General features: G+C 35.6%; 1 protein-coding gene across 1 annotated transcript in view; it reads right to left on the bottom strand.

Moving 5' to 3' along the window:
• Nucleotides 1-14,045, bottom strand: part of LOC149802165 (insulin-like growth factor-binding protein 7) — an 89,994-nt gene extending 75,949 nt beyond the window's left edge. Inside the window, exon 1 of the mRNA XM_089956577.1 lies at nucleotides 13,380-14,045. Coding sequence (XP_089812703.1) covers nucleotides 13,380-13,713 — 334 coding nt within the window. The 5' untranslated portion in view covers nucleotides 13,714-14,045. The remainder of the gene's footprint in view (nucleotides 1-13,379) is intronic.
• Between the last annotated feature and the right edge of the window lie 581 nt (nucleotides 14,046-14,626).

Here is a 14,626-nt window from a genome sequence, read left to right as displayed (position 1 = left end):
ATACAGTTAGTATATGCAGTCTACATATGATACATTTAGTACTGCAGTCTACATATGATACATTTAGTATCTGTAGACTATATATACAGTTAGTATATGCAGTCTACATAATACAGTTAATATATACAGTCTGCATATGATACAGTTAGTATATGCAGTCTACATATGATACTGTTAGTATATACAGTCTATATGATACTGTTAGTACATGCAGTCTACATATGATACAGTTAGTATATGCAGTCTACATATGATACAGTTTGTATCTGCAGTCTACATATGATACATTTAGTATCTTCAGCCTACATGACAGTATCTGCAGTCTACATGATACAGTTAGTATCTGCAGTCTACATATGATGCAGTTTGTATATACACTCTACATGATACAGTTTGTATCTGCAGTCTACATGATACAGTTAGCATATGCAGTCTACATGATACAGTTAATATCTGCAGTCTACATATGATATATTTAGCATTTGCAGTCTACATATGATGCAGTTTGTATATGCAGTCTACATGATACATTTAGTATCTGCAGTCTACGTGATATAGTTATTATCTGCAGTCTACAAGATACAGTTAGTATATTGAGTCTACATATGATACAGTTAGTATCTGCAGTCTACATACGATATATATAGCATCTGCAGTCTACATATGATACAGTTAGCATATTCAGCCTACGTGATATAGTTATTATCTGCAGTCTACATGATACAGTTAGTATATTGAGTCTACATATGATACAGTTAGTATCTGCAGTCTACATATGATATATTTAGCATCTGCAAGCTACATATGATACAGTTAGCACATTCAGTCTACGTGATATAGTTACTATCTGCAGTCTACATGATACAATTAGTATACTGAGTCTACATATGATACAGTTAGTATCTGCAGTCTACATATGATATATTTAGCATCTGCAGTCTACATATGATACAGTTAGTATCTGCAGTCTACATATGATATATTTAGCATCTGCAGTCTACATGATAGTTAGTATCTGCAGTCTACATGATAGTTAGTATATGCAATCTACATCGGGTACAGTTATTATCAATAATTATCAATAATTAACAATTAACATCACCGATAAAAAGTCTAATGAAAAGCAAAGCAACACAAGAGTAGATCGAATACACTGATGCTCTTTTGGCCGAAAGGAGTCTTTCAAAATTCTATCCTATAATCTTTTGCAATGCTAAGAATTTAATCCTCTCATTCAACTTCAACCAAATTTTGTAGCAAGGTAAGCAGAGTGTACAAGTCCTTCGCGTGGCATTTGAACTGGAGCCTGATACCAATAATATAACATCGTCGAGCTCTGTTGAGATACTGGCACTATATACCGATATGGTAACTTTGAAATAATCCGTAAGTAGTTTATATTTACTTTTAAAAATACCCACATAGTTACTGAAATGACATTACTCAATGTATTCATCATATCTATCCAGAAACAGACATTACTTAATTGTTCTTCATCCACAAACCGGCCTTGATAAAGATCCGTTCATAATCCTTTGTGTTATCATGCTCAAAACCCACATTAAAAAAGCCAGGAATCAAAATATTTTACCTTTTACCGGGAAATAAATTACAAATGTGTTAGCTATCAGACTGGGTTTTAAAAAATACAATGTATGGTCAAACTTCATTTCTATGTGTACAAACCACTGTGTTCAAAAGGTTAATGTTGTTTTTGTCTGGATTCACGGTTATATCAGCACATGAACGGTGCCCAGCATATTTGGTGAATGCAGAACCAGGGAATGCACCGGAAGAACCAACGACCAACGGGAAACTAATGGTGGAGTTGAGAGTCGAACTCACGAGGAGTGAGGTGAACTGCGCGAGTGTTCTGTAAATTCGAACTCCTTAGACCACTCGGCCACCCTCTGCACCCTTATTACAAAATTACAAGCAGCGATATACGGTTTAAACCCAAGATCATGTATATCCGGTCTTCAAAATGTTCACAATAGGACGAACATATTGATGGTTAAATAAGCACTAATTTATTCAGGAATAAATGGATAGTGCAAGAGATGTTTTAACGAACACCCAGCATCAATGACACACGCCATTCTTTCAACAGGAGTGTCGCAGCAACACTTTTCAGATAAATGTTAAAGGTCAGATCAGCGCCATTGGCATTCAGCATCTGCTGCATATTGTAGCAGTTTTAATATAAATAATATTTTAATGTTAATCCCATTTTAATATAAATCCAATTTTAATGTAAATCCCATTTTAATATAAATTCCATTTAAATGCCAATTCCTTTTTACTATAAATCCCATTTTAATGAAAATCCCATTTTAATACAAATCCAATTTTAATGTCAATCCCTTTTTACTAAAAATCCCATTTTAATCTAAATCCCATTTTATTGTAAATCCCATTTTAATGTAAATCACATATCCCATGGAGAAGTACGCCTATCGACCTGACAATCCTTGCAGACGAAGTAGGCAGACCGGCATTTTGAAGAAGGCATACTGTATATTAGATTTGCACCGTTTCATTAAGGACATGGAAATAGTTATTGAATGAGCACCCCATGTCGACATGAATGAGCACCCCATGTCGACATGAATGAGCATCCCATGTCGATACGAATGAGCACCCCATGTCGATACGAATGAGCACCCAATTGTCGATACGAATGAGCACCCCATGTCGACATGAATGAGCACCCCATGTCGATACGAATGAGCACCCCATGTCAATACTAATGAGCACCCCATGTCAATACAAATGATCACCCCATGTCGATACGAATGAACACCCATGTCGATACGAATGAGCACATCAATATAGTCATCCATTAGAGTGGAGTAGCAGTAAAAAGTTTAAATTGCTGAATGTCAGATCGGTACCATTTTCTTACAAAATAATAATCAACGTGTCATATGAAGTCTTTTAATGAACCCTACGATCATATAACCATCCGTTCAGAGGGAGTACCGATGACAAGGTTTTCAAAGATGGCTTCCACTGCGGCAATTACGAGTGCTGAAGTTTAGTATTTTCATTTAGGATCAATCCGTTCTCAGGATGAAACTGTACGCCAAGTTTAATGACTTTACCCTAGTTGTTTTGGTGGGTTGCTAACAACTGCTAACAAGGACAGACATACCGACGACAGGCGGACGCGCCATGGACAACGGATGTATGCCTATAGCACAAGCTCCTTTAGTTTTCGACCAGCACAGCTAACAAAACCAGCAGTGAATTCCGAATTCGTCTATGTATATGATGACGTCATTACAACTGGTGCCAATTTCAAGTGTCTACACATCATACTATGTGTAGTATTTATGCAATTTTTTGGGTACAGCCATTAACTTAGCGGACTAAGTATTGACGGAAAAAAACAAATCGTTGAATCTTTTCAAAGTCTGGCATTTATCTTACGTTAAAAGATTTACTAAATTGATCTTGACAGTATCTATCGGTATAAGAAATGCGGCTTATTTCCAGTGTAGATGTTGTTCCACATTTCACTCAAGGGTGTCAAAAATGATATCGTAATACACGTCTAACAGCAGATCTACGTTAACGACCTCTTCCGTTTACACGAGTTGCTCATCCGCTCTGAGAACGAGTTGTCTGAAAAACCCCCAAAGAACTTTACTCGTATTTTAAGACAACAAACAAACAAAAACACGTCATGTACACTATAGTTTAATCTTGTGCGGCAGGATGCCTACTGTATTATAGGTAAACTCATTAGGCAGTAATCAGGTGAAGTTACAGCGTAACTGAATAATACTAAGTAAGAGTTCCTTGAACACGATAGTGTTGTAATTATCAAAACGCATCACGACATCAATAATTGCATGACCGTATCCAACAGTAGTTTTTTTTAATGAGTAATGTAGGCCACTGGCCCAAATAGCACAATTAATGTATCATATACTTACAGAAAATATATACAGAACTCAAAATCTAGTTTTAACACTATATTTCATCAGATCTGACTACAAATGAACATGAATTTCAATGTCCTCTTGCTTTTACACTCCAGCCGTGATACCAATGTTTCATAGGAAGAGTCTACTTAAAGATATTTAGGAATATACAGTTTAAATCCCTATATTCACTGCAGCCGTGATACCAATGTTTCATAGGAAGAGTCTACTTAAAGATATTTAGGAATATACAGTTTAAATCCCTATATTCACTGCAGCCGTGATACCAATGTTTCATAGGAAGAGTCTACTTAAAGATATTTAGGAATATACAGTTTAAAATCCCTATATTCACTGCAAACGGCCAGAAAAAGTGATCGAAATGGAAAACTTAGCAGAGGTCACTGAGGTCATTAAAATAAGGTCACAGTGACTTAATGCTCGCTAGTCTGTGCTGTACTTTCTCTGATGCATTATTACATTTGTGCGGTACATATTACCAGAGTAAATGACCAAAATGCACTTTATGCTAGGTGTAACGGATGTACGGGCAGACGGACAAGGGTATTAAGATAAGCCCCTTTCTTTTCTGTGACAGGGTAAAACATTGTTCCAAACGATATAAATACCGATACTGTTGTTGTATGCGTGTGAAATGCCTATTTTACGTTGTTTTATTCGTTACATTTAATGAAGTACGTAAAATTGTTCCATACAAGAGTCCTTAGTTTATATAATACTTTGATCGAAGCAAGTACAACAACAAATGGGCCAATAATATTACATTTAAAAGAGAAAGCCTAACAGCAAAGACGTATCTTTCATTACTCGCGTGAACATTTTCTTTTAGTGGAACTAACACGCAACATTTAGCCACATAAGTAAATAAGTTATTTAACTGATGTATCACTACTTTAATACCCATTCCACTGGTAAATAAAGGTATCATTGTTGTCTCGGCGGTATTACCCTTTGTTTGCAAATACTGCTACAAAGATAACAAATGTGAAAAGTTTAATTTCAATCGTTCAATTACTGTAAATACATGATTGCCTCAAAGTGATCCAACGCCTTCAAAGCGAGCTCACTTTATAAATTAACAGTCGATAATGTCTTACGAATAAACCAGGAATAATCAAATCACTGAACCATAATCAGTAACTGGACATAAACAACAAACCGGAAACAAAGAAGCATGACGGTTATATAGTTGCGTAGACATGTATATTAGAAACAATGTCTTTCGCTATTCGAACGAGTATCTTGAACCCAACGTCAACAATTTTATTTTATTTTATATATTATGAGAAATAAAATCCATCTGAGGTTCTCTTTCAATGTCCGTCAATTCACTCACCCACTTCCAAACTATAACCCTGTTTTTGGCAACCTAAGCGTGCATCGATAGTACGTGTAACACTAGCACTAAACTAGTGCTTAGATCGAACATTTGCAAATTATTGAAATAACAGGCTGCAAAGACGTATTGATTAATAGCTATTTTTCATAGATTGATGTTTGTTAATAGTATATTTTAGGTGAATTCATAAATCCTTACTTAGGTAAAGATGTCTCTCTGATATCAAAGGAAAGGATTACTTTCTACCGCTCCGGCACTCTATAAAGCAATTCTTTATGTTGAATTCCAACCGGTACTCGAAGATTCCACAATTTCAAAGTTTTTAAATTCGGTCTCATTCTGCGAAATCTTAAGAAAACAAATAAAAACTAAAGACAATTGTTACAAATGTTAAATGTGTCATTTGTCCCCTTTGTCAGGAACCTACTTTCTCTGATGTTTCATATAACACATCAAAATTAGTATATATAATTATTCAATAGCATTTAAGGTGTGAGCTAAGCTATGTCTGACTGAGAACATTGTAAGAAGAGGCGGGTATAAAATAAATCTCATTTGGTTAGCAAACACAGTAACAAGAATGATTTTAGTTCATGGCTGGAACACTTTCTTTCATTGCAAATTACTTTTATTATTTGGACGAGAAGTAAATAAGTTATTTAAATTTTGTATCACTGTTTTAAAACACCTGGAATAATTAGACAAAGGGCCACTGTGTTTGTCTCAAAGGCTTAGCCAGCTACGCCTTCTTCTCCAACAACCTAATGAAGATAATACGCTAATTGTGCAGAATAATTTACGCACTCGTTTTTGTGCCTTTGGCTCAAATATTGGTCAGCAAAAGCAGGCACAAAAAATACATGCCTTTAAAGAAAGCGGAAAGAACTGAATAAATAAGTATCAACAGCACAGTTAAATACCCACCCAGCTTTCCATCAGTCTCCCCCCCCCCCGTTCCACATAAAATCCCAAACTTTAAGTCTCGTTCTCAAACGATGTAGGCACCGTAGTAGGAGTTACGTAACATCACAAATAAGCACATCCTTGTTTCATTCTGAGAAGAAAATGTAAACTGCAACTTTTAGGACTATCTAAAACCGTCTAAACTTCATCTAATTTTAGGAATAGCTCAAACCCTGCTTTGGAGTCCCGGGTGGCCGAGTGGTCCAAAGCGGTAGCCTTTACCGATCACGACCATCTCATTTCTGTCTGCGTTGACTCGAGTCTCTGGTTCGGCCAATGAGGATATGTGGAAAACGACAAACACACACCACCACCACCACCCCACACACACAAAAAGAAGAAAAAACCGAACAAATAACTTGCCTGTAGCTTCCCGTGGGCTACCGAGGTTTTCCAGAGTAATTCCATCACAAGGTATACTGGCCGCCGTGTGTAACCTATCATGAGCTGAAAAATGGCGTTGAACCCGTTACAACAACAAAAAAACACTGCTTTTTTCATGGATGAATAGACCGCTACATCACAAGTTTAAAATACACGGATTAATTTTTATCCTCTCGACCACTGCAATATCGGACAAAAATTTGAACATTGTCATTAGTAACACAAGCAGCATACTGAACATTTATAATGATACATGTATGACTTTTGGGGACGGGGGCAGTTTTCTTTATTTCGTACACTACTACATCATATCATCACCAAGGAAGTGGAAGGAATATAATATATTAGAAAGTTGAAGCTTTCTGCATGATCAGCCTCACATGTATCAAGTTGTTACTAATTGTGTAGTCAAATGGTTTTGAAAGGAATCTCTGGAAATGGGATCGATGAAAACGACAGTGTTCAGCAACTGCGATCTTACATACAAAATATTTTGCATGCTGTTGCACTATCTTGTGGGCGGATGAATTTAACACACAGCTAAACACTAAATTTACGAGCACGCAAATAGAATTAACCCTCCGCTCCTGTCAACGTCGTTAAGGCTTTAGACTCCTGACCACATGGGCGCGTTTTCTATTTCCACAATATCATCAACCGAGATGGGCTACCGTGCTGTGTCCTTGTGAAAGGTACTTTAAGGAGCTGCAGTGGCTCAGTGGTAAGCATGCTGGACTCATGAACGAATGTGTGGGGGGTTCGAATCCTATCGTCGAACCATCCCGGTCACCTACCTTGATATGTCCTTCAGCAAGGCTCCAAATGCCTCGGCACTAAATAACATATTTGTGTTGCTCTGCCGCAAAGCACCAAACCAAACGAAACGAAAGTTAACCGAATCTTCTTGCTTCTACACGAATTAATCTACACAGCTTTGCTGTACCAGAAAAAGAAAACAATGATTTTAAACGGCGTCAGTCTAATTTTGAATTATTTCATAAAGTTTTTCTACCTCTCGTGGGCAAACATTTACGAAACAGTGAACCAAAAGATCAATACACAATTTCCAAGATAAACTACTCCACAGTGACGTAGGAAAGCAACGTCAATGCCTGCAAAGACCTTTTTTTACCTTGCGTTCAGCCTCGTTGTGAGTTGTCATTGCTGTAATTTTTTCATTACATTTTGGCGAATAGAAACATGAACAATTTAGCAAGAACAGTGTTAGAGTTGCAATGTCTACCATTTTGGTATTTTCCGTTACCTTTTTCAAATCCATTGAAAAAGATGTAAAAGAAAGAGCGCGCGTGTCTGCATTAAAACCTCACATTTTAATTTGTGGCATTAGTGGTGTTTGTCAGTGAGTACACTCTACACCATTTTAATTTGTGGTATTCGTGGTGTTTATCGGTGAGTACACTACACCATTTTAATTTGTGGCATTCGTGGTGTTTGTGAGCGAGTACACACTCTACACCTTTTAACTTGTGGCATTTGTGGTGTCTGTGAGTGAGTACACTCTACACCATTTTAAATTTTGGGGATTGGTGGTGGGTGCGTGGGATAAATGGATGTGGGATTTATTTTTTACAAATATTCCGTCCTACAAATAGCCTGAAAATTAGTCTTGTTCTGATCAGATGCAAAATAGAAATTAGTATTTAGTTGAAAACATTCGTTATCTTGATGTGAAATAAAAGAAAATATGGTTTTGAAGAAAGTTATGTGTCTCGCCCTACTATTAGATATTCCTACGCTGACAAGCTTGGCGGACGCATATACGTTAAGAGTTTAAGAAAAAAATTACTCATAACTTACCTCTTTGTTTGTTGTTATTAATTGCTATAGTCACTTAATATATGTCTTGATTGTAATTTGAGTAAAAAGTGTTTCCGTAAAATTATTAGCATTAGTTTTAGTCTACGTAAAGGTAGCGTGTCCAATGCTGTGAAATAGTGTCCTTTTGTTATTAATGTATGAAAAAGTTCACGACAATACATCAAAACAATTAAAATCATTTTTATTTTATTGTCAGTAATACATTTTTTAAATTTCTGAATAAAGAAAGGCTTTACCATTTTTATAAAACATTTAGAAGTTAAATACGTAGGGACTATCCCGCAGCGTACGGCACGCGACCTTGACGTTGCACATGGCATCACTGATTTTTACCGATATCGAATTCACAGTGACTTTGTTGTGGATTACATTAGAACTACCGTCCTTACAAGAATGCTACCACAACATACGGATGACTTGCATTCATTCTTTTAGACAATGCATGATTTGTAAAACTAGATTTTCACTAGCATTTTCAAAAATTAACAAATATTTATATATTTATATTGCACCGTCTTTCACGCACACACACACGCACACACACACACACACACACACACACACACACACACACACATATTGGTTTAATTATATCCGATTTAATATATATTTATTTCAATTTAATTATTTGTCAATTTTTTATTTTTATTTTTATTACATGCTATTGTAATGTAAATTTATTCTCTAGAGATGAAACTTTTTCAGAAAATAGTTTGACCATGACTGTTTGTTTTATAAACACCAGGTGTTGATCAAAATCCTGACCTTGTTTCAAAATTTGTGGCAACCACGTAAACAAGTTCTATCCTTATTTTAAAATGATTGGTTGTTGTCAAGGTCATGATGGGACTTCGTGTTTAAGATTTAAACAATTATTTTTTTATTTCTTAGAGTAAAATGATTGGTTTTCGTCAGGGTCACATTGGGTGTACGTGACCTTTAACAAGTACTTAGTTTCTATAAGCTTCCAGAACATGATCCCGTGACTACCTGTTTACCTTTAGAAGACGATATAATCTCTATTTTGGAAAATTAATAGTAGTAGAAGCTGGGCGGTTAAACTGGAAGTTGTATGTTGTGCTGTTTGGGTTATTTAAAATTACTTGGATTGGAATTATTTCAAATTACTTGGATTCAAAAGGATTAATTCTGTTATTTTGTCTAGAAAATACGTATGCTCATTTAAAATTTTTGAATGTGGATAGTTTTTATAAACATTTACTCAGCTATCAGAAACCGGAGTGATAATTCTTGTTTCTACAAGGACCCGTAGACCTCAACACTTCAGATTACAGCGTACGTCATCTTCTTCCATCTTGAATTGTTCGTCGGGATTCGAGCTTGTAATCAGTAGAACATTCTGTTTCTTAGGACTACTAAAATTTTATTCTTGGATTATTTTGGATCTGATTCTATAAAACCGTAAGTTCATATTTTCTTTACCTTTACAGAATTTTACCAGGGAAATAAATTAGTGCATTTATTCAAAGCTTGTAGTTTTCACTCTTTCTTTTGTAACTGTTTATTCGAGCCTAAACACGTGACTATATATATATATATATATATATATATATATATATATATATATATATATATATATAGTGATACAATTTCAATGTCCGGAGGAGTAACTCGTAAAACTGCCCTTGCGCACTGGAACTCTTCCGTTGTCAAACTCTTCAGTTTTGGAGGAGAGTATTTCCTGCACATTGTTAAGCTCATCCATTTCACATGTTAGAAGTTCCTGTGTGTAGACCACAAAACCCTTAACGCCTAAATGGAAGAGTTTGGTTTGGTTTTGAAAAAATCCGGAATTTATGACGTTTACGTGTGTGGAATAGTAATGTGTGCACGAGTTCTTTGTGCATAACCATCCATATTTCTAAATCTCCTTCATGTCTCTTTCGCCACAATAATCCGTGCACGGTCGATAACAATACGACGCATCTTCGCCCACATGATGAAGTAATGTCCTGTCTCCTTCAAATGTTCAACTCCTTCAGCTATTTATATTTAAGATTTGACTAAAACGTTGCTTCTTATGTAATTTGTGACAATATTCCGAATCCATCGAAATCCTGGACTTGCAGAACGATTCCAAAACGAAGCGCAATATTACTAAATGTTCCCAGTTTATACAGGTATGAGCATTCAAAATGATAAATCTCGTATTCTGTGTCGATTACTCCAGGTACTATGTACAGCCATAAAACAACAATGACTACCGCTACTGTTACTATATGCAATATTAATTCCCAACATACTGTATTATATCACACATAAAAATGAAGTCTTTATGATCTGGGTTTTTAAAAATCTTACAGACGTGTATTTTCGTGGATGTACTGTTTTATCGTTTCCGATAAGATATCGACCATTTAATATCCTGAAGGTAGAATGAAATTTTATTAAGAACAAGATAAATAAACTTCCGCCCCTCACGTAGTTTGAAAAAAACACAAAACAATCTTCCTCAGCTATATAAAAAATGAACCAATTATATTCATTATATTATTTAAAAATAAAATTTATCTTGAGGTAAAATAAATAGAAATATCCTGGCTCGGAAAATCACAACAGTTCCTAATTAATCTTCTTTAAGTAATATGGTGCACGACTGACAATCAGGTGGAGCAGTTTTACAAAAATCCTCTCCTACCAGTGATTAATGGCCAGTGCCTCTGCATAAAACCTCCGTTTAAAGCTTTGATATATTTGCCGAAAGACGTCTGCAGAATTCAATTTTCAAATATAAATTTCATTCTAAATTTTTCATAAATTTGAGACCAATGAAATTCATGAAGCAGAACGGCGAGTGGGATATCTGTGACATTTTACTATCATATGCTCATGTGTTTCAAGGACGTTTAATCGGTCTTATATTAAAGAGAACGATTGTAATAACATCTGGTGTTAAGCTGAAGATTTATGACTGCATTCTTGCACATTTAGTTAGTTACGTAACTGATGCACAAATTCACTGCAATTCATAGGCTGTTTAGTTTAATACTGGGTTTTAAAATCCTGTTTAGTTCATAGATACTGGCTCCAAAATAATGTTCAGTTCGAAGATAACTGGGCTTTTTTAAAAGCCTGTTTATTTCATACATACTGGCTTCAAAATCATGTTTAGTTCAGAGATACTTGGCTTTAAAAGCCTGTTTATTTCATAGACATTGGCTTCAAAATCATGTTTAGTTCAACGATACTGGGCTTTAAAAGCCTGTTATGTTCAAGGATAATGGGCTGCGACAGTACAATATCCCTGACTGGCAGTAAAGAAATATGCGGTAGTGAAGCTCGGAAAGAAGCATGTAATGTTAACAGTATTCAATGCAAAGGAAACGAAAAACGAAAAACTATAAAGGAAATTTCTGTTTATCCATTTTTTGTGTTGCATTATTTTCTCGAATTATTGACTACTTATCAATTTTGGCCGAGTTTTTCCAACTCTTTTATGCATATATATTACATCGTAACAAAGATAGAAAAACTATCTGGATAAAATGAAGTCAATGACAGCCACAGTAACAACAACAACGATACGATGATAAATTTATGACGCAGATTACAAAAATTAGAGTCTGAATGTCCATCAGGTTTAAATGTAGCATATAAATTTACTAATACGTGTTGTCCTCGAATAGGCCAGTAGGCAACTTCCAAATACGTATTTTCCTCGAATAGGCCAGTAGGCAACTTCCAAATACGTATTTTCCTCGAATAGGCTAGTAGGCAACTTCCAAATGCGTATTGTCCTCGAATAGGCCAGTACGTAACTTCCAAATACGTATTTTCCTCGAATAGGCCAGTAGGCAACTTCCATATATGAAAACGCATTTTGCTCGAACAGGATAGTAGGCAATTTCCATTTATGACAGTTATGCTAACTAGAAAACGGAATTCACGGCGAATATATATGACAAATATTACAGGGTTTTTGTTTTGGTCATAACACAAATGATATAAGATGACCTGGAAGTGGAGTAGAAACGTCGGAGATTGGAGGGGGCTCTGCACGTGCGACTTTCTTACACACAGGTACTCCCATCTTTATATGACCCAAATCTCTGTGAATCTACATTAGCGAATACTGTGAGGACTTCATGAATTTACTAATACATGTTAAATCAATCATAGAACCATGTTATGTCTGTGTAGTACTTAGATGAGTCAAATTTAGTGAGACTGATAACGGAAGTTTCAAAGTGTTAGGGTTTGCTGTATTTTCGTTTTTAATCGCAAACGTATATTGTTAAAAATAAACCTCGTCAACATTAATATTTTTATTCTTAAAACAAATCGCAAGAGTATGGCCCTACAATTACCTAAACGGTGTTGTGGTGCAAATGTCAGTTAAATTAATTACGTTTTAGATGGGTATCTGTCATATACATGTATTCATGAGATGGTTAAAATACCACTTTAAAATAAATATCTACTCGTTTAAATTTTATTTTCCTTAAATCTGTTTCGATATTATCATTTTCTTGTGAAATATAATTAACGTTTTTGTTTAAATGAACATACAATGGGCCTCTAATTTTATTTATTTGGCAGTAATCAGAAAATCTGACAACACCAGTCAACAGTAACGGCATTCAGAAGTCTGGAGTTATTCGTGTTCGTTTTGTTTTTATTTTTTGGTTTAAGCGTGATTTGTCTTTTTAACCGTCACTCTGTTCGATTTTGTTTGGCGTTCGAAAAGAAAATTATACTGGAAGCATTAGATCCTATTGATTTCCGGTAAGAAGTCGCAGAAACGTCAATGTAAATCAGACGCTTAGCATAAAGGTGTCATTTCTGTGACAGATCTACTATAGCTGCAACTTGATGTCAGCTAAAAGGTTATTTAAAAAATCCATTATTTATTATTTTTGAAAGAAACAAAAGCAAGTACTTACTTTTCATGCATATCCCCTCCGGTTCCTTTCTACCGTAGAGGTAGTTTTTTTCAGTTTGTAACATGGTACGACAGTATAGTCCTTTGTCACATTTTCCAAGATAATTGAAATCACCGCCACACTTCTCCCCCTCCACTTTGGCACACGTGGGGCAACAATCACAGACGCCTGTTGTTACTCCTCCCTTGCATTTTAACTTTGAAGATTTGCGTGGAGAGCAGTGAACCTTCTCGCATGAGGGGCACTCAAGGCTCTGTACCATCACAGTCATACTGAGTATAATATAAATCAAATTACATATCCCCCGTAATGATCCCCAATATGATTTGTCCATCCTCCGGTTCTGACACAACGATGGATCAAACTTTAACAAAGTATATTACTCGAACGAATTTACACCATTCACTATTCCGGGTTTAAGATCAGTGTCACCTCTCTTTTATACCTTACAGCCTGAGCCATCGTATTATGCAATGATTGGAAAGTGTGGTAACACAAATTAGATGCATCATTCATTATTTCTCTAATTGTGGTTTACCATTGAACACACTGATTTGCTATGGGCCCACATCTATCATTCTTAATTTGGTAGTTTAGCACTCCACTTTTAAAGCCGTCTCGAATGGAAGCCAATAAACACCGACTTGTGTATTGTACAAGCACACACCTTCTATTGGTTTCGGCGTTCCTTTGTAGTAACTGAACTACGCACGTATGTCAATTTCATTCACTTAGCCGATGTGGGAAATAGAGTGTATCAACCGGCCAATCAGGAAAAGAGTTAAAGATGACGTCGTGGACCACCAGCAACGTGGACTCCAAATGCCGAATTCATGTTTTAGTAAGTGTATGGTAAACACGGTAAGATAATTAGTCCTTATTAGCTGATATAGTTTGTGGAGTATCTAAAGAGGTAGTTTTATTCGATACCTAGGAACAGAACTCCGGTGTGAAGTATTACAGATATTTGGATAAATAACTGAGTTGATTCATTATTGAATCTTGCTGGCTATTCACTGTGGAATAATAGCCAATGACATTGAATAACATACATACATACATACATACATACATACATACATACATACATACATACATACATACATAAGGTGCTTCTACTTAAAATGATATACCACTGGAAAAAATAAAGCTTTTACCCGCATTTAAATCTTTAACTGTTAATAAATGAAAGTCAATCTTTTCACTTGTAGTCTCTTCATATTTCAAAAAAACAAAAAACAAAAAAC

Source organism: Sinohyriopsis cumingii, chromosome 4, assembly GCF_028554795.1.
Source record: "Sinohyriopsis cumingii isolate HCF-2022 chromosome 4, ASM2855479v2, whole genome shotgun sequence".
NCBI classification, from domain to species: domain Eukaryota; kingdom Metazoa; phylum Mollusca; class Bivalvia; order Unionida; family Unionidae; genus Sinohyriopsis; species Sinohyriopsis cumingii.
The sequence above is the reverse complement of the archived record's forward strand: the minus strand, read 5'-3'. Positions and strand labels throughout refer to the sequence as shown.